The sequence below is a fragment of the Carcharhinus amblyrhynchos genome, chromosome 25 (assembly GCF_965287045.1).
Source record: "Carcharhinus amblyrhynchos chromosome 25, sCarAmb.v2.hapA, whole genome shotgun sequence".
NCBI lineage: Eukaryota > Metazoa > Chordata > Chondrichthyes > Carcharhiniformes > Carcharhinidae > Carcharhinus > Carcharhinus amblyrhynchos.
In genome coordinates, this window is record NC_137348.1 from 42,247,974 (window position 1) to 42,266,668 (window position 18,695).

At 46.4% G+C, this 18,695-nt stretch overlaps 1 protein-coding gene across 1 annotated transcript in view; it reads left to right on the plus strand.

Annotated features, from left to right (window-relative positions):
- The window catches only part of LOC145358127 (uncharacterized), a 37,282-nt gene extending 21,532 nt beyond the window's left edge, over positions 1-15,750 (plus strand). The window contains exons 8-10 of the mRNA XM_080211805.1: positions 2,293-3,394; positions 13,440-13,631; positions 15,434-15,750. Of these exons, the coding sequence (XP_080067931.1) occupies positions 2,293-3,394; positions 13,440-13,631; positions 15,434-15,643 (1,504 nt within the window). The 3' untranslated portion in view covers positions 15,644-15,750. The remainder of the gene's footprint in view (positions 1-2,292; positions 3,395-13,439; positions 13,632-15,433) is intronic.
- The last annotated feature ends 2,945 nt before the right edge of the window (positions 15,751-18,695 follow it).

The window sequence follows — 18,695 nt, forward strand, 5'->3', positions numbered from 1 at the left end:
TGAAACTCCCCAGTGTTACTCTTGACTGTCTGCTAGGTGGCACGGTGGCACAGTGGTTAGCACTGCTGCCTTACAATGCCAGGGACCCAGGATCAACTCCCAGCTTGGGCCACTGTCTGTGCAGCGTCTGCACGTTCTCCCCGTGTCTGCATAGGTTTCCTCTGGGTGCTTTGGTTTCCTCCCACAGTCTGATAGACGTGCTGGTTAGGTGCACTGACCATGCTAAATTCGCCCTCAGTGTACCCGAACAGTGGTGACTAGGGGATTTTCACAGTAACTTCATTACAATGTTAATGTAAGCTTGTGACACTAATTAAATAAACCTTAAAGTAGTTATCACTACAAGGCAATAGCAGGAGTGTGGGAGACACTGTGGGCCCACTGCCTTGCCTGTTGAATGGTATATAAGGGAATGTGATGAATAAGAGAAGTACCAAGAGGTTGCCTTAGTTCATAATCACCTCCCTAGGAGAGATGGACAGGTCAGGGCCAGAAATCTGTGCTCCTTTGCTGCCATTCAACACCCCCAGTTCTAGGGTGGCACAGTGGTTAGCATTGCTGTCTCACAGCACCAGGGATCTGGGTTCAATTCCTGGCTTGGGTGACTGTCTGTGTGGAGTTTGCACATTCTCCCCATGTCTACGTGAGTTTCCTCTGGGTGCTCCAGTTTCCTCCCACAGTCCAAAGATGTGCAACTGAGGTGAATTGGCCATGCTAAATTGTCACAAGATTAACCATGATAAATGTGTAGGGATAGGGGATCGGGTGGGGAAAAGGCCTGGGTAAGGTATTCTATTAGAGAGAGTCAGTGCAGACTCGGACTATGATGGGGAAGTTCAAGGTATCCAGTAAAGAGAGTGGAAATACATAAATAGAATTCAATCTCCGGGAGGATATAACTCTAGAGAGGCTGCAAAATGATACCAGGGCTCTGGGATGAAATAATGAGGACACATTGCAATGGTGTATATTCTCTTCAGACTAAGGACCAATTGACTGAGGTGTTTGAAATGATTAAAGGCATGGATGGGGATTCTTCCTCTGTTCAGCGTGTCTGGAATAATGAAGAATGGTCTTAGAATCAAAAATGTGTAAGACTGATGACACAAAGAGTATTGGAATCCTGGAACCGTCTGCCTCCAGAAATGTCCGGGATGCTGGGTTGGGTGTAATTTAGAGATTTTTGTTAGGCCAGGGAGGTGAGAAATATCCATTAAATGTGGGTGAATAAAGCTGAAGTAAATGGTCAGCCTTGATTTAATTAATTGGTGAGATAGGCTCGAGGGGCTGAACAGCCTGTTACTGCTCCAATTCAATCAGACCAGGTTTACGATCTTAACTGCAATCCAGTCACCATTGATGAATCGTCCTGTCAAAGAATGGCCATGGACAGCTTTGAACTCATGGGATTGTACTGTCATTACAGAGTAAACCCAAATGACCAAACACCCCCAATCACTACAATGTCAGTTGGTACCCAGCCACTGCGCCAATATTCAGGACAAGAGGCAACCCGGATGGTGAGTCCAGGAACTACCAGCCAAGGAACAGACCAGATAGGAACAGGAGTAAATAACTAACCCTTGGAGATGGTTTCTCCATTCCATTATATCTTGGCTGCTCTGTATGTTGCTGCCATCCACCCTCGTTGGTTCCATAACCTTAAATCATTTGTCTAACAAAACAAAAAAAATCTCAGTTTTGAAGTTTTCAACTTACCCCCAGACTCAGCTTTTCGGGAAGTATATTTCTAAATTTCCATAGAAATCTTCCTGAATCACTCCTGGACAAATTGTTCTGAATTCTCCCAAAGTGGTATCTCTGTATCTAACCTTTAAAACGTGTTAACCAACTTATTTTAACCTTTATTCTCCTATATCGAAGGGAAAACAAGCCTAGTCTATGTAACCTGATGTCACAATTGAACCCTTTCTACCCCGATTGATTCTGGTGGATCTATACAGCCACGGCCAATAGGTTCTTCCTGAGGTGCAGTGCCCAGAATTGAATGAAACTTTCTAGATGGAGTCTCAACAGACGCCAGGTAGAGCCAGCCGTATCCTATGGCCACTCAAGCTGCCAGTTTAGCAATATGTGATGGGGCTGATCTTGTTCTTGTCTCCTCATTCCAGTTTCAGGTCTTTGCGGACTATCATGACTTTAAGGATTAGGTACAGAGGCCTGGCAATCCCAGTCTGGGAACCAGAGCCTCCAAGTAACGTGTTCCACTGCAGGTACAGTAAGGAACATCCAACTACTCAGTCCAATTATGCAATCTGTTCTATTCCACAGGTCACTGCTCCTGGGGAGTCTCAGTCTCTTCTTAGCTCTGCGCCCACAGCCATTGCAGAGACTTACACTGTCTGAACTGGACCCTCAGCAAGACTCCTCAGACCGTGCCAGAGACCAGCAACCCCGACAGGACCCTCAGAAAACTAAGCCACAAGAGGAACCATCCAGACAGGATCATCAGGAACAGTCAACACCAGGAGCACAGGAATCCAGACAAGACTCTCAGGAAACTTCAGCACAGGGAGAGGAACAGTCCAAGCCAGATCCTCAGGAAGCTTCAGCAGATCCCAGGAAAGAGAAAAAGGTGAAACAGAATCCTCCGGAAACTTTAGCAGATCCCGGAAGAGACAAGAAATCCAAACAGAATTCTCCGGAAAGTTCAACAGATCCCGGAAGAGACAAGAAATCCAAACAGAATTCTCCGGAAAGTTCAATAGATCCCGGAAGAGACAAGAAATCCAAACAGAATTCTCCGGAAAGTTCAACAGATCCCGGAAGAGACAAGAAATCCAAACAGAATTCTCCGGAAAGTTCAACAGATCCCGGAAGAGACAAGAAATCCAAACAGAATTCTCCGGAAAGTTCAACAGATCCCGGAAGAGACAAGAAATCCAAACAGAATTCTCCGGAAAGTTCAACAGATTCCGGAAGAGACAAGAAATCCAAACAGAATTCTCCGGAAAGTTCAACAGATCCTGGAAGAGACAAGAAATCCAAACAGATTCCTCCGGAAACTTTAGCAGATCCCGGAAGAGACAAGAAATCCAAACAGGATACTCCGGAAGTTTCTACAGACACAGCAAGAGATAGAAAACCTAGACAGGATCCTCCGGAAAGTTTGTTAGACCCCGTGAGGGATAAGAAAAATAGACAGAGCACTCAGAAAACCACAGCAGCCAAAAACAGGAAAAACCGACAGGCTCCCCTCGAAAGCACCACAGCAAGAAGCAAGCAAACCAGGCCCGGAGTGCAGGGAATCTCTGCAGCCAGTGATAAACAAACCAAACAGGATAATCAGGAAACCAGAGCAGACAGTGAGACATCTGGAAATTCAAAAATCCATCTGAACACCCTGAAGCCATTGCTGATTCTGAGACGTCAGGTAAAGATCGCAGATCCGTTCCCCAATTACAGCAGAAAGACTGACAGAAATATAGAATAAGTATCACGGAGATTTCAAATCTACCCCCAAATAAACTGGCAAGAGAGTTTATTTTTTAATTACATACAGGATGTGGGCGTTACTGGCTGGGTCAGCATTTATTGCCCACCCCTAACTGCCCTGAATTGACACCATTCCAGGGGGCAGTTGAGAGTCAACCACATTGCTGTGGCTCTGGAGATACATGTAGGCCAGACCGGGTAAGGATAGCAGATTTCCTTCCCTAAAGGACAGTAATGAGCCTGATGGTTCCGTGGGGATATTATCTGTTTATTTTTTTTGATCGGGTGGAGCTGGCTTCAGAATGATGTCGTGATGTCCCCCCCCTGACATGGCAGCTGTGGGATGCTGACCGCTTTTCACACCCAGAGACAACACTTTGGAGAAAAAAGACAGAAAATTCTGCCCAAGATCTTGTTAGTCCAGCAATTTGTAATTAAAGTAGGTTGGGGATACTTCAAACTGTAATTGCTGTGGTGAAACACAGTCACTAACAAATTAGCCTTGACTCTGCAAGGACAGGAAGGCTGGCCCAGGCCTCAACTATCCAAGCCTAGAACCGTGAAGGGGTCAGGGTGAGCAGGAGCCCAGTGGGAGGATTGTCCGAGAAATTACTGCTCCCCCCGCCCTCAATCCCCAGGCCCCGCTTACAAAACTGCCAGCAGGGGTGGGGTGCTCTGTTGGAGAGTCAGTAGAGACTTGATGGGCCGAATGGCCTCCTGCAATGTAGGGAATCAATGGTTCTGTGGGTGGACACAGGAGGAAGTTGCTTTGGGAGGGGGAAATGGATGTACGTGGTGGACAATACAAGGAGTTGATCAGAGATAGCCATATCTGTGATTGACACAATGGCAGTGGCATGATTACTCAAGATGGCAAGAACAAGGGACTAGCCTTGAAAAGGACTTGTGTGTTTATCTGGAAAAAGAGACAAAAGGGGGGGAGAGGGCATTTAACTCGGAGGATAGGGGGCATACTAAGTAGAGACCAAGTCTGAAATTGTCAAGGATGAGAAACTTTTTTCCATATGGAGGCAAAGAAAGAAAAAAAATGAAGATATTTTGGTGCGGAATTTAGTGTGGGGCATGATGGGTGAATGAAAGGCAAACCGGATTGGTACTTGTATTTGTGTAATGTAATAAAACACCTTGGGCATCACCCAGAACAGTGCCAGAGAATAAGTGATACTGCCACCCAAGGAAACATTAAGGCAATAACCAAAAGCTTGGTCACAGAGATAGGGACCTCAGTGGAATATGGAGATTTAGATAGGGAATTCCAGAGATTAGCTCCTTGAGCTTTGGCCACTAATTGTGAAACTATTAAAATCCGAGCCCTTCAGAGACCAAAAGTGGAGGAAAGAAGATCTCTTAGAGAATGTGGGACAGGATGAGATTACAGAGGAATGAAGGGGAAACGACCTGGCAGGATTTGAGGACAAGGATGAGAAATTTAAATTTGAGGTGCTGCTGGACTAGGATTGATTGTAGATTGGGGAGGATAGTGGTGAAATGTGAACACAAGCTGGTGCCTAGTAAGATATGGGCTGTAGAGTTTTTGGTGAGTTGAAGCTGGTAAAGTGTAGGAAGTTGGGAGAACAGCCAGGGGGACACTGGAATAATCACATTCAAAGTTATGATGAGGGTGTTATCGGCAGATGAGCTGAGATGGAGCAGAATCAGGCAACATTACAAAGGTGAAAAGATTTGGCCTTAGAGATGCTGCAATAACTAGGCTCAAAAGAGAAGATGCAAGAGGATGAGGAGGACAGAGCAAGTATTCAGTGATAAGAAACTCATTGCCTCTAAAATAGTCCAAATGCAAAGAGATTGAAATTACAGCCAAGTTACAGGAGGCTTCCTTTATGCTGGAAGTGCTTCCTCTGGGTGCTCCAGTTTCCTCCCACAGCCCAAAGATATGTTGGCTCTGAGGATTGGCCATTCTAAATGCTCGAGGTTACAGGAATAAGGTGGAGGGAAGGGCGTGGGCGGGATGCTCTTTCAGAGAGTCAATGCAGATTCGATGGGCTGAATGGCCTCTTTCTGCACTGTAGGGATTCTATGGTTCTAAGTGTCCCTAAAGGTCATAATGCCAACACTATCAGTTCCAATAAATTCATGATTGGCAAGGATCTCAACACACATGAAGAAACATTCCGGAGAGAAATGTGGAGCTGTGACAGCTGATCCACCAGCAGAGTCAGTGTGTCTCCACTGGGAACAGGATATAAAGGAAGGGGGATAAATGACCCCCAGTGATTGTAGGATGGTGAAGTAACAAGTGCACTCAGAGGAAGCCAAGGAAGTCATGGAGAGTAAATAAAATGGAGTGAAGTCTGGGACAGTGACTGGAGAATACAAATGATAAGGATTGTTGAAGGGTTGGCATAGGGATTTGGGAGGGTAGAAGTGGGGGGGGGGGGAAATTAAAGGAAGTGAATGTAACTCCTTTATTCAAAAAAGGATATGGGCAGAAAACAGGAAATGATAGGACAGTTAGTCTAACATCCAAAGGGAAAACATTCGAAGCTATTGTTAAGGTGTTATAGCAGGACACTTGAAAACATGTAAGGAATTCAGGCAGGGTTAGCATAGTTTTGTGAAAGAAAAATCATGTTTCACTAATTTATTGGCGTTCTTTGAAGGAGTCACATGCTGTGGATAAAGCGGAACCAGTAGATGTGCTGTACTTAGATTTCCAGAAGATATTTGATAAAGTTCCATATCAAAGGTTATTGTGGAAAATTAAATCTCATGGTATAGGAATGTAGTAAATACAGTAATTGGTGACCAGCAGCCAGTGAATGTATAACAGGTTTGTTAATATTCACACTGTTTACTGAGCACTGTAATGGATATCTTCATTCCTCAGCGCCAGGATCACTCTCTGCCAAAAACCCAGACCCTGCTTATTCCCCATTGGGCAATTGGATCACTGACCTTTCCAACTCTTAAAGGGGCTAGTTACTACAAGAGGTAACACATTGGCATGGATTGAAGATTGGTTAACTAACAGGAAACAGCTGGTACAAATGGATGTTTCTAGCTGGCAGGATGAGACAGGTGGTGTGCCACAGGGATCAGTGCTGGGATCCCAGCTTTTTACACTCTATAAAAGTGGTTTGGATGAAGGGACTGGAGATACTATTGCTAAATTTGCTGACAACATAAAGTTAGATAGGAAAGTAAATCGTGAAGAGGAAGCAAGGGGGCTACAAAGGGGCAAAAGTGAGCAAAAATCTGGCGAATGGAGAATGACGTGAATTTGTCCACTTTGGCAGGAAGAATAAAAATGCTCATTAACTAAATGGTGAAGGGTTATAGAGCTCTGAGGTGTAGAGGGATCTGGGTGTCCTAGTGCATGAGTCAATTTAGTGTACAGATATAGTGAGTAATTAGGAATGCTAATAGAACGTTGTTGTTTACTATGAAGGGAATGGATTATAAAAGTAGAAAGGTTATGCTCCAGTTGTACAGGGCATTGGTGAGACCATATCTGGAGTTGTCTGTATAGTATTTAAGGAAAGACGTAAATGCATTAGAAGCAGTTCAGCGAATATTTATTAATCTAATACCAGGAATGGGTGGGTTGTCTTAACAGCAAAGCTGAGATTTGTGTGCATTCAAGAGACTTGATCGAAACCTTTAAGATCCTAAGAAGTCTTGACAGGGTGGATGTGGAGAGGATGTTTCCTCTTGTTAGATAGAATCTAAAATTAGGGGTCATTATTTAAAAATAAGAGTTCGCTGATTTAAGATGGGGAGATGAAGAGTTTTTTTTCTGAAGATCACGAGTGTCTGGAACTCTCGTCCTCTGAAGGCAGTGGAAGCAGAGTCTTTGAATATTTTTAAAGTAGAGTGTGATAGACTCTTGATTAACAAGAGATGACAGGTTATTGGGGAAAGGCAGGAATGTGGGATTACAATCAGATCAGCCATGAACTTCCTGAATGGAGGAACAGGCTGGAGGGGCCAAGTGGCCTCCTAATTCTGATGTTCTTAAACATTGTGACAGAAGAATTCAGCATTAGAGGGGTAGAGGGTAAAAAGGAGAGGAAATAGAGGCGATGGACTTGAGCAATAGGCAAATGTGTGAATGGGCACAGATAAACCCATATTACAAAGAGGGAAGATGCAAGAATAGGAAAGTGCTGGTAACAGCTGAGGAATGAAGAAGACAATAGCTTAGAGTCCAGAATCCACTGGCAGGATCCACTCAGCACTTAAAGCAGACAGGATCCACTGCCCCGATACATCGCAGACAGGATCCACTGCCCTGATACATTGCAGACAGGATCCACTGCCCCGATACATTACAGACAGGATCCACTGCCCCGATACATCGCAGATAGGATCCACTGCCCCGATACATTACAGACAGGATCCACTGCCCCGATACATCGCAGACAGGATCCACTGCCCTGATACATTGCAGACAGGATCCACTGCCCCGATACATTACAGACAGGATCCACTGCCCCGATACATCGCAGATAGGATCCACTGCCCCGATACATTACAGACAGGATCCACTGCCCCGATACATCGCAGACAGGATCCACTGCCCCGATACATCGCAGATAGGATCCACTGCCCCGATACATCGCAGACAGGATCCACTGCCCCGATACATCGCAGACAGGATCCACTGCCCTGATACATTACAGACAGGATCCACTGCTCTGATACATTGCAGACAGGATCCACTGCCCCGATACATCGCAGACAGGATCCACTGCCCTGATACATTACAGACAGGATCCTCTGCCCCGATACATTACAGACAGGATCCACTGCCCTGATACATTACAGACAGGATCCACTGCCCCGATACATCGCAGATAGGATCCACTGCCCTGATACATTGCAGACAGGATCCACTGCCCTGATACATTGCAGACAGGATCCACTGCCCCGATACATTGCAGACAGGATCCACTGCCCCGATACAGTGCAGACAGGATCCACTGCCCCGATACATTGCAGACAGGATCCACTGCCCCGATACAGTGCAGACAGGATCCACTGCCCCGATACATTGCAGACAGGATCCACTGCCCCGATACAGTGCAGACAGGATCCACTGCCCCGATACATTGCAGATAGGATCCACTGCCCTGATACATTGCAGACAGGATCCACTGCCCCGATACAGTGCAGACAGGATCCACTGCCCCGATACATTACAGATAGGATCCACTGCCCCGATACAGTGCAGACAGGATCCACTGCCCCGATACATTACAGATAGGATCCACTGCCCCGATACAGTGCAGACAGGATCCACTGCCCCGATACATTACGTGGGTGTGCCGGCGTTGGACTGGAGTAAACACAGTAAAAAGTCTGACAACACCAGGTTTTAGTCCAACCGATTTATTTGATAGTAAACTCACTAGCTTTCGGGTTAGCCCCTCAGACGGCCAGAACTTTCCATTCACCTGACGAAGAGGGAGTCCCCTCGAAAGCTTGTGAGTTTACTATCAAATAAATCAGTTGGACTAAAACCTGGTGTTGTCAGACTTTTTACTGCCGATACATTACAGACAGGATCCACTGCCCTGATACATTACAGACAGGATCCACTGCCCTGATACATTACAGACAGGATCCACTGCCCTGATACATTACAGACAGGATCCACTGCCCTGATACATTGCAGACAGGATCCACTGCCCTGATACATTACAGACAGGATCCACTGCCCTGATACATTACAGACAGGATCCACTGCCCTGATACATTGCAGACAGGATCCACTGCCCTGATACATTACAGACAGGATCCACTGCCCTGATACATTGCAGACAGGATCCACTGCCCTGATACATTACAGACAGGATCCACTGCCCCGATACATTACAGACAGGATCCACTGCCCCGATACATTACAGACAGGATCCACTGCCCCGATACATCGCAGACAGGATCCACTGCCCTGATCCAGCGCAGACACGATCCACTGCCCTGATCCAGCGCAGACACGATCCACTGCCCCGATACATTGCAGACAGGATCCACTGCCCCGATACATTGCAGACAGGATCCACTGCCCCGATACATTGCAGACAGGATCCACTGTCCTGATCCAGTGCAGACAGAATCTACTGCCCCGATCCAGTGCAGACAGGATCCACTGCCCTGATACATCACAGACAGGATCCACTGCCCCGATCCAGTGCAGACAGGATCCACTGCCCCGATCCAGTGCAGACAGGATCCACTGCCCCGATACATTGTAGACAGAATCCACTGCCCCGATACATTGCAGACAGGATCCACTGCCCCGATCCAGTGCAGACAGGATCCACTGCCCTGATCCAGTGCAGACAGGATCCACTGCCCCGATACATCACAGACAGGATCCACTGCCCCGATCCAGTGCAGGCAGAATCCACTGCCCCGATACATCACAGACAGGATCCACTGCCCTGATCCAGTGCAGACAGGATCCACTGCCCCAATCCAGCACAGACAGGATCCACTGCCCTGATCCAGTGCAGACAGGATCCACTGCCCTGATACATTGCAGACAGGATCCACTGCCCTGATCCAGTGCAGACATGATCCACTGCCCTGATCCAGTGCAGACAGGATCCACTGCCCCAATCCAGCGCAGACAGGATCCGCTGCCCTGATCCAGCGCAGACAGGATCCACTGCCCTGATCCAGTGCAGACAGGATCCACTGCCCTGATCCAGTGCAGACAGGATCCACTGCCCCAATCCAGCGCAGACAGGATCCACTGCCCCGATCCAGCGCAGACAGGATCCACTGCCCTGATCCAGTGCAGACAGGATCCACTGCCCCGATCCAGTGCAGACAGGATCCACTGCCCCGATACATCGTAGACAGGATCCACTGCCCCGATCCAGTGCAGACAGGATCCACTGCCCCGATACATCGTAGACAGGATCCACTGCCCCGATACATTGCAGACAGGATCCATTGCCCCGATACATCGTAGACAGGATCCACTGCCCCGATCCAGTGCAGACAGGATCCACTGCCCCGATACATTGCAGACAGGATCCACTGCCCCGATACATTGCAGACAGGATCCACTGCCCCGATACATCGTAGACAGGATCCACTGCCCCGATCCAGTGCAGACAGGATCCACTGCCCCGATACATTGCAGACAGGATCCACTGCCCCGATACATCGTAGACAGGATCCACTGCCCCGATCCAGTGCAGACAGGATCCACTGCCCCGATACAGTGCAGACAGGATCCACTGTCCCGATCCAGTGCAGACAGGATCCACTGTCCCGATCCAGTGCAGACAGGATCCACTGTCCCGATCCAGTGCAGACAGGATCCACTGCCCCGATCCAGTGCAGACAGGATCCACTGCCCCGATCCAGTGCAGACAGGATCCACTGCCCCGATACATTGCAGACAGGATCCACTGCCCCGATCCAGTGCAGGCAGGATCCACTGCCCCTCATAATCTCTGGCCCCCAACCTCCATCGTTCCAGTGAGAACAAACCAAGTTTCTTCAACCTCTCGTACCTAATGCCCTCCATACCAGGTAACATACTGGTGAATCTTTGGAGAGACTCTCCAAAGTCTCCACATCCTTCTGGTAGTGTGGCAACCAGAATTGAACTCTATATTCCAAATGCGGCCTCACTAAGATTCTATAAAGCATCAACATGATTTGCCAATTTTTAAACTCAATACCCTGGCCGATGAAGGCAAGCATGCCGAATGCCTTCTTGACTACCTTCTCCGCCTGCATTGCCACTTTCAGTGACCTGTGTACCTGTACACCCAGATCCCTCTGCCTATCAATCATCTTAAGGGTTCTGTCATTTATTGTATATTTCCCATCTGTATAAGACCTTCCAAAATGCATGACTTCACACTTGTATGGAATAATATGTGTTCTGTTTCAAACAAAACAATCCCAGCTTATAGCTTTTCTGTTGGATAAAATTCTTTTATTCTTGGAAACATCCTTGTCGATACCCACTGTTTCTTCTCTGGTTCAGTCAGATCCTTTCTATAATACCATGTTTTTGAGCTGTGGTTCACCAGTGTTTCAGCATAACTTTGAGCATAACTTCCCAACTGTTGGTTAATACAGGAAAACATTCCATAAATCTTCTTAACCACATTATCTACCTGCTCTGCTATCTCCTGGGATTTGGGGGCCTGCATCTGGGGAGGGCAAACAAGGTCTGCTCAAAAATGATAAGATGAGGAGAAATATAGAACTGAATCTGTGAGGTGACCACATGCAGAAACACAGAGTTCTCAGCCTTACAGATAGGCCACCCTGATGCTAGTTACAACTCGAGTGAGGAAACTCACAACTCGAGCTGCTAGAGGTGAGGACATTCCTGTATATATTGTCTGGGATACAGGAAACTGCCACACGGTAGAGACTGTGTATTCGCAGAAGCTATGTGCCTTCTCATGCCAACTAAACGTCAGACTTGTCAATGATTTACTTCAAAACAACTCACTGGTTACTCACCAATTGCCTCGTGCTTTGTTCTGTTTTCTCTGATTGAAGATTTGATAGAGATGGAAATGAGTTGCTGTTTAATCACCTCCACAGCTCCTCCCCACAGTCACTGTGACAAAACTTAAAAATCTTCAGCAGAGATGTACCTGCCAGGACATTTTAGCTTCAAATGGTTGACCCCTGTCTCACTGGTATCAGGAAAAAAGAAAGACATATTTTTCTATTACCTTTTAAAAAGTTTGAAGTTTATTTATAGTGTCACAAGTAGGCTTACTTTAACACTGCAATGAAAATCTGTGAAAATCCTCTAGTCGCCACACTCCAGTGCCTGTTCAGGTACCCTGAGGGAGAATTTAGCATGGCCAATGCACCTAACCAGCACGTCTTTCAGACTGTGGGAGGAAACCAGGGCACCCAGAAGAAACCCACGTAGAGATGGGGAGAATGTGCAGACTCCGCACAGACAGTGACCCAAGGCAGGAATCAAAACCAGGTCCCTGGTGCCGTGAGACAGCAGTGCTAACCACTGTGCCACTGTGCTGCCCTACTTGTGACACTATAAATAAACTTCAAACTTTTTAAAAGGTAATAGAAAAATATGTCTTTTTCTTTTCCTGATACCAGTGAGACAGGGGACAACCGTTTGAAGCTAAAACGTCCTGGCAGGTACATCTCTGCTGAAGATTTTTAAGTTTTGTCACAGTGACTGTGGGGAGGAGCTGTGAGGGTGATTAAACAGCAACTCATTTCCATCTCTATCAAATCTTAACATAGAACATAGAACACTACAGCACAAACAGGCCCTTCGGCCCACTAGTTGCGCCGATCACTTCTATACCCAGTAAGCCATAGACCAATCTATAACCCACAATTCCATTAGATCCCATATACTCATCCAGAAGTCTTTTAAAAGACCCCAGCGAGTTCGCCTCCACCACCACCGATGGCAGCCGATTCCATTCACTCACCACCCTCTGAGTGAAAAACTTACCCCTAACATCTCCTGTGTACTTGCTTCCCAGCACCTTAAACCTGTGTTCTCTCGTAGCGACCATTTCAGCCGGAAAACAGAGCAAAGGGAGCAGAGGACACCTCAAAGGCAGTGGGAGTGGGTTTTTGGAAGTGTTGTCAGTGTTGTAATGTTAGAAACATGCTGGCTGGCTTGTTCACAGCAAGCTCCTTCAATCAGTAAGACAGTCATCTCATTTTGTGACACTGAGGGAGAGGTGTGGGTCTGAGCCCAAGGGTGACTGAGAGACAAGAAGGTTACTGTTCGAACCTGGCCCAGCTCAGGGACTAGTGCTTTCCTTCAGGGTGGCACAACATTGGGTGATTTCCAACTACATTACCCAATCCAATCCAATCAATACACCCTGTATACGCCACAGACACAAGTACTCGCACTGTCAATACTTCACCACCAGGGTGCAACAGGATGTCTTTCTGTCATTAGTGTCATGGACAATGAATGCATTCTGTCTGAATCTCTGATTATCTCTGCCTCTCAGATCATGATGCAGGCTCCGTGGCTTACTGTCAGACCAACATCGAAGGAAGTGCAGGTGAAGCACAACCTGGCAAAGAGATTGAACTCTCTCCGTTCTCAGCAGCAAACTCAGATGCATCACCTAGATCAGTGGCACAAGAAAGCTCTGATGGAACTGGAGAGAAAACCAGAGAAGCGAGGAAACAAGACACAGGTATGGAACTAAACGGCAGCAATGCGGACGCTCCCAACAGCCCACACGCTGTGAAAATACTATCAGACTCCCACCAGGATCGCTCATCACATCTCTTGTGGCAGAGGCAGCTGCCCAATTCACCAGATGTGTTACCATAGTTCAGTCTCATAACTGGGAAATACCACTGGGAACATCCCTGTTATTGGGGATATCTCTGTTATTGGAGATTTCTCTGTTATTGAGAATAACTCTGTTATTGGGGATATCTCTGTTATTGGGGATATCACTGTTATTGGGGAAATCTCTGTTATTGGGGATATCACTGTTATTGGGGATATCACTGTTATTGGGGATATCTCTGTTATTGGAGATTTCTCTGTTATTGAGAATAACTCTGTTATTGGGGATATCTCTGTTATTGGGGATATCTCTGTTATTGGAGATATCACTGTTATTGGGGATATCTATGTTATTTGGGATATCTCTGTTATTGGGGATATCTCTGTTATTGGAGATATCTCTGTTATTGGGGATATCACTGTTATTGGAGATATCACTGTTATTGGGGATATCTATGTTATTTGGGATATCTCTGTTATTGGAGATATCTCTGTTATTGGGGATATCTCTGTTATTGGGGATATCTCTGTTATTGGAGATATCACTGTTATTGGAGATATCACTGTTATTGGGGATATCTATGTTATTTGGAATATCTCTGTTATTGGAGATATCTCTGTTATTGGGGATATCTCTGTTATTGGAGATATCACTGTTATTTGGGATATCTCTGTTATTAGAGATATCACTGTTATTGGGGATATCTCTGTTATTGGAGATATCTCTGTTATTGGGGATATCTCTGTTACTGGGGACATCCATGTTATTGGGGATATCACTGTTATTGGGGATATCTCTGTTATTGGGGATATCGCTGTTATTGGGGACATCACTGTTATAGGGGATATCTCTGTTATTTGGGATATCTCTGTTATTGGGGATATCACTATTATTGGGGACATTACTGTTATTGGGGATATCTCTGTTATAGGGGATATCTCTGTTATTGGGGATATCACGGTTATTGTGGATATCTCTGTTATTGTGGATATCTCTGTAATTGGGGATATCTCTGTAATTGGGGACATCTCTGTTATTGGGGACATCTCTGTTATTGGAGATATCTCTGTTACTGGGGATATCTCTGTTATTGGGGATATCACTGTTACTGGGGATATTATTGCCAGTGATGTGGTGCTGAAAATAAAGAGTTGATTTGATTTGTTTAGAAGTTCTCAAAATCATGAAGGAATTTGATTGTGTGAATGGGGGGAAGCTGTTTACACTGACAGGGGGATTAGCAGCCACAGATTTCAACATAGACAAGAGGGAGATGAGATTTTCTTCATGCCCTGGGTTGTCCTGTCCTTGAAAGCACTGTCTGAAAAACTGGTGGATCAGATTAATTAACAACTTCCAAACCGATATTGAACATCCAGCGGAAAGGACAGGGCTGTGAGGATGGAGTGAGGCAGAGGTACAAATGACACAAGCAGCAAAAGCAGGTTGTTCTGAATCACTTGATGATTCTTTCGCTTGTTCATTGCTGTATTTATTGCCTCTGAGAGGCTGTGATTCTGCTCTGCTTCGGCTAAAACTGCTGAACATTCATTTCAGTGTTCTGGACACCCGAACCCTGTCTTTCCAGCTGTCTGTGTGCCTCTTCCTAACACACTGCCAGCAGAGGCATATCACTCCTTTCAGGATGAACTGAATATTTTAATCTCCCTCCCTGACTCATTCTGTCTTTCTTTAAGCAGGATTTCTGTCCAAAGAAGGTGAAGGTGAAAGGACCACGGACGCCCAGTACTGCCCCCATCCCCTTCAATCTGCCTACAGCTGCCTCACAGAATGTGGCTCTGCGTCCGGCTGCACAGGAGGTTGTGGAGGAACAAAAGGAGAATGTGCAACATCGCCACAGAGCCGCTGTCAAAGATCTCTTTCTACCTTTCATTGACCCATTGCCCTGACACTGTACGTATGTACACGTGTGTATCACTGGGTGCCGGGTTACATTGCACACTGTGCTGATATGTGATGTTTCTGAGTAGGAATCCTGCACACGCAGCTATCCCCATCTCACAGACACTCTTCAAATCTCCCAGCACCTCACACACACTGACATCAAATAATTTGACCATTTGAATAAACTCAGCTACCAATTCCCCAACCGAAAGCAGTGACCCGCCTCAATGACTGAATCTGTAAGGCTCTTAATATACATGGAAAGAGAGGGGAGAGACCACCACAGGTATCTGGGGATGGGGTCAATGCTGACTCACAGAGGGCGTTCACCTCCCTCCCTCCACCACCCGGACAAACATCTGATTTTCCCCCAGTAAGATCAGCCCTGTCATGTGGAACCTGAGGGTGGGGAATCAGGCAGGGGACAGTAACATTCAGCAAGATTCATGTTTGTTAATCTGGGCATCCAGCTCACTGGCCAAGGATAATCTAGCAGGAAGCTCTGAAGCTGGCATTGCTGCAACTTAAACTGGGCACTGAATCAAATACATCTCTTTCCATGACCTTTTCAAGGAAGGAGAGAGTAAATCTCTCTCCAGTATTCCCTCAAAGCAAGGAGGACATAGCAAGAGCTTGCACAGGGAGTTCTTTCACATGGGGGTGGCTCCCACCCAGTTCTGGCTGAGCAGCAGAGACATGAGCTTACAGGTTAGTAATCAACCACAAATACACCTTCCATGGTCATCAGGTCCTGGGGTACAATTCGAATGCAGAGCTTCTGACTCAGAGGTATGGACACTACCTACCTCACAGCAAGGAGGTAAATGGAGGATTGTGAGGCATGTTTTGTAGTGACAGAGATGGGTTGGCCATGCCCTGAGAACTCAGTGTAGAGATCCAGGCACATCTTCCCTGGGAATTCTTCCTAGAAGAACTCTCACAGCACCAGGTTAAAGTCCAACGGGTTTATTTGGTAATAAACGCCACTAGCTTTCAGAGCACTGTTCCTTCATCAGGTAAGTGGGGGTTAGCTGGTGTTAGACTTCTTACTGTGTTTGTCCCTGTCCAATGCCGGGATCTCCACGTATTGCTTGCTGTCACAGGTGAGAATGTCAGTACTGATACAATCCAAAAAGTATATATAATTGAAGGAAGATTTGAGTTGCAAAGGGATTGCTCCCAGGTGGATTGGGATCAAAGATTGCCTGTAAGATTGTTACTGGAACAGTGGGAGGCCTTCGAAAGGGATGGAATTTTGTAGAAACCTGGAAGGAAGGGAGTTGAAAGTTGGAGCTCCGTGAATGCCGAAGGATTTCGGGCTGGGATCTGTGCTGGTTTGCCGTTCTTCAGTCTGTTTGGATCGACCAAACCATTACAAAAGCATTCAGGAATGTCAAGCGCAAGTTACATCTGGAGCAAATTGAGTTTCTGTCATTTCTTGTTCTAGTTTAAAAAAGATCAAATTGGAATCAGACTGGGTCCACTGTCCGTGCCCCCAGATTGGGTTCATCACCACAGTCAGTTAGAACCATAGAATCCCAACACTGCAGAAAGAGGCCATGCAGTCTGCACCAACCCTCCGAAAGAGCATCTTATTCAGGCCCTCCCCTCCCCCCTGCTATATCATAGTCTCTATACTCGGCATGCTTACTTCTTCAAGGACTTCTACCTTTGTTCTTTTGTCCTCCTACTAGATTCCCAAGATCCTGCAAAGACAGTATTGTTGATGTCCTTGGACCTAGGGGCGGCACGGTGGCACAGTGGTTAGCACTGCTGCCTCACAGCGCCAGGGACCCAGGTTCGATTCCCAGCTCGGGTCACTGTGTGGAGTTTGCATGTTCTACCCATGTCTGCTTGGGTTTCCTCCAGGTGCTCCAGTTTCCTCCCCCGTGCCAAAGATGTGCAAGTAGGTGGATTGGCCAGGCTAAATTGCTACCTACTATCAGGGGGTCTAGCTAAGGTAAATGGGTTGTGGGGATAGGGCCTGGGTGGGATTGTGGTTGGTGCAAGCTTGATGGGCCAAATGGCCTCTTTCTGCATTGTAGGGATCCTATGATTCTGTGAACTTGTTGTCCAAGCCCTGGCACTGTACTGAAGTTTGGAAAAAAACATTTCCTGATACACTTTGGGTTTATTACTGAGTCCAAAATTCTTCCAAAGTTGAGTATGTAATTCACTGTGGATAAACTGGATTCAGTGAGGCTGTTTTTGGTGGGATTGAGATAGGTCGTTTTCATGACTGGGCGCTGAGGGATATTTTCATTCTCTAGTTTTTGGATAATAGAAAACGAGCACACCATCTCTTTACCAGTGATTCCACTTCTTAAAAAGCCATGGATGAATCAACTGCTCCATAACCAAGATTTGATGGCTACACTTCAGATCAGGATCACCCATGTGTAAGCTTTCTGTGTCCGTCCATCAGGGTTTCAATGAGGACATTTTCAGCTGATGAAGTTTATGATAAGGAGAAAAGGGGGTTGTATTTCTATAGCAACTTTCATGACTTCAGGATATCTTGTATGACTTTATATGTGAAATGTAATGTATCAAATGCAGCAAACAATTCACCCACAGAAAGCTCCTCAAACAGAAATGGGCAGGATTTTATGGCCCCACTCGGGCAAGAGCCCATCCCCAACTAAATAATCAACTGTAATGATCAATAAAGGCTAAACTTTAACCTGAAACATCACACGGAAATGGAGACGTCTGCAGCTGCTCTTTTAAGAATGCAGCCATTCTTTAAAATTTTGCAAGGCCGAGCATGAGTGTTATTGTAGCGGGAACTTGCCAAAACCAGCAAGCATGGGTAACCCCTTTACCAAAACCGGCAAGCATAGGTAACCCCTTTACCGAAACCGGCAAGCGTGGGTAACCCCTTTACCAAAACCGGCAAGTGTGGGTAACCCCTTTACCAAAATCGGCAAGTGTGGGTAACCCCTTTACCGAAACCGGCAAGCATAGGTAACCCCTTTACCGAAACCGGCAAGCGTGGGTAACCCCTTTACCAAAACCGGCAAGTGTGGGTAACCCCTTTACCCAAACTGGCAAGCA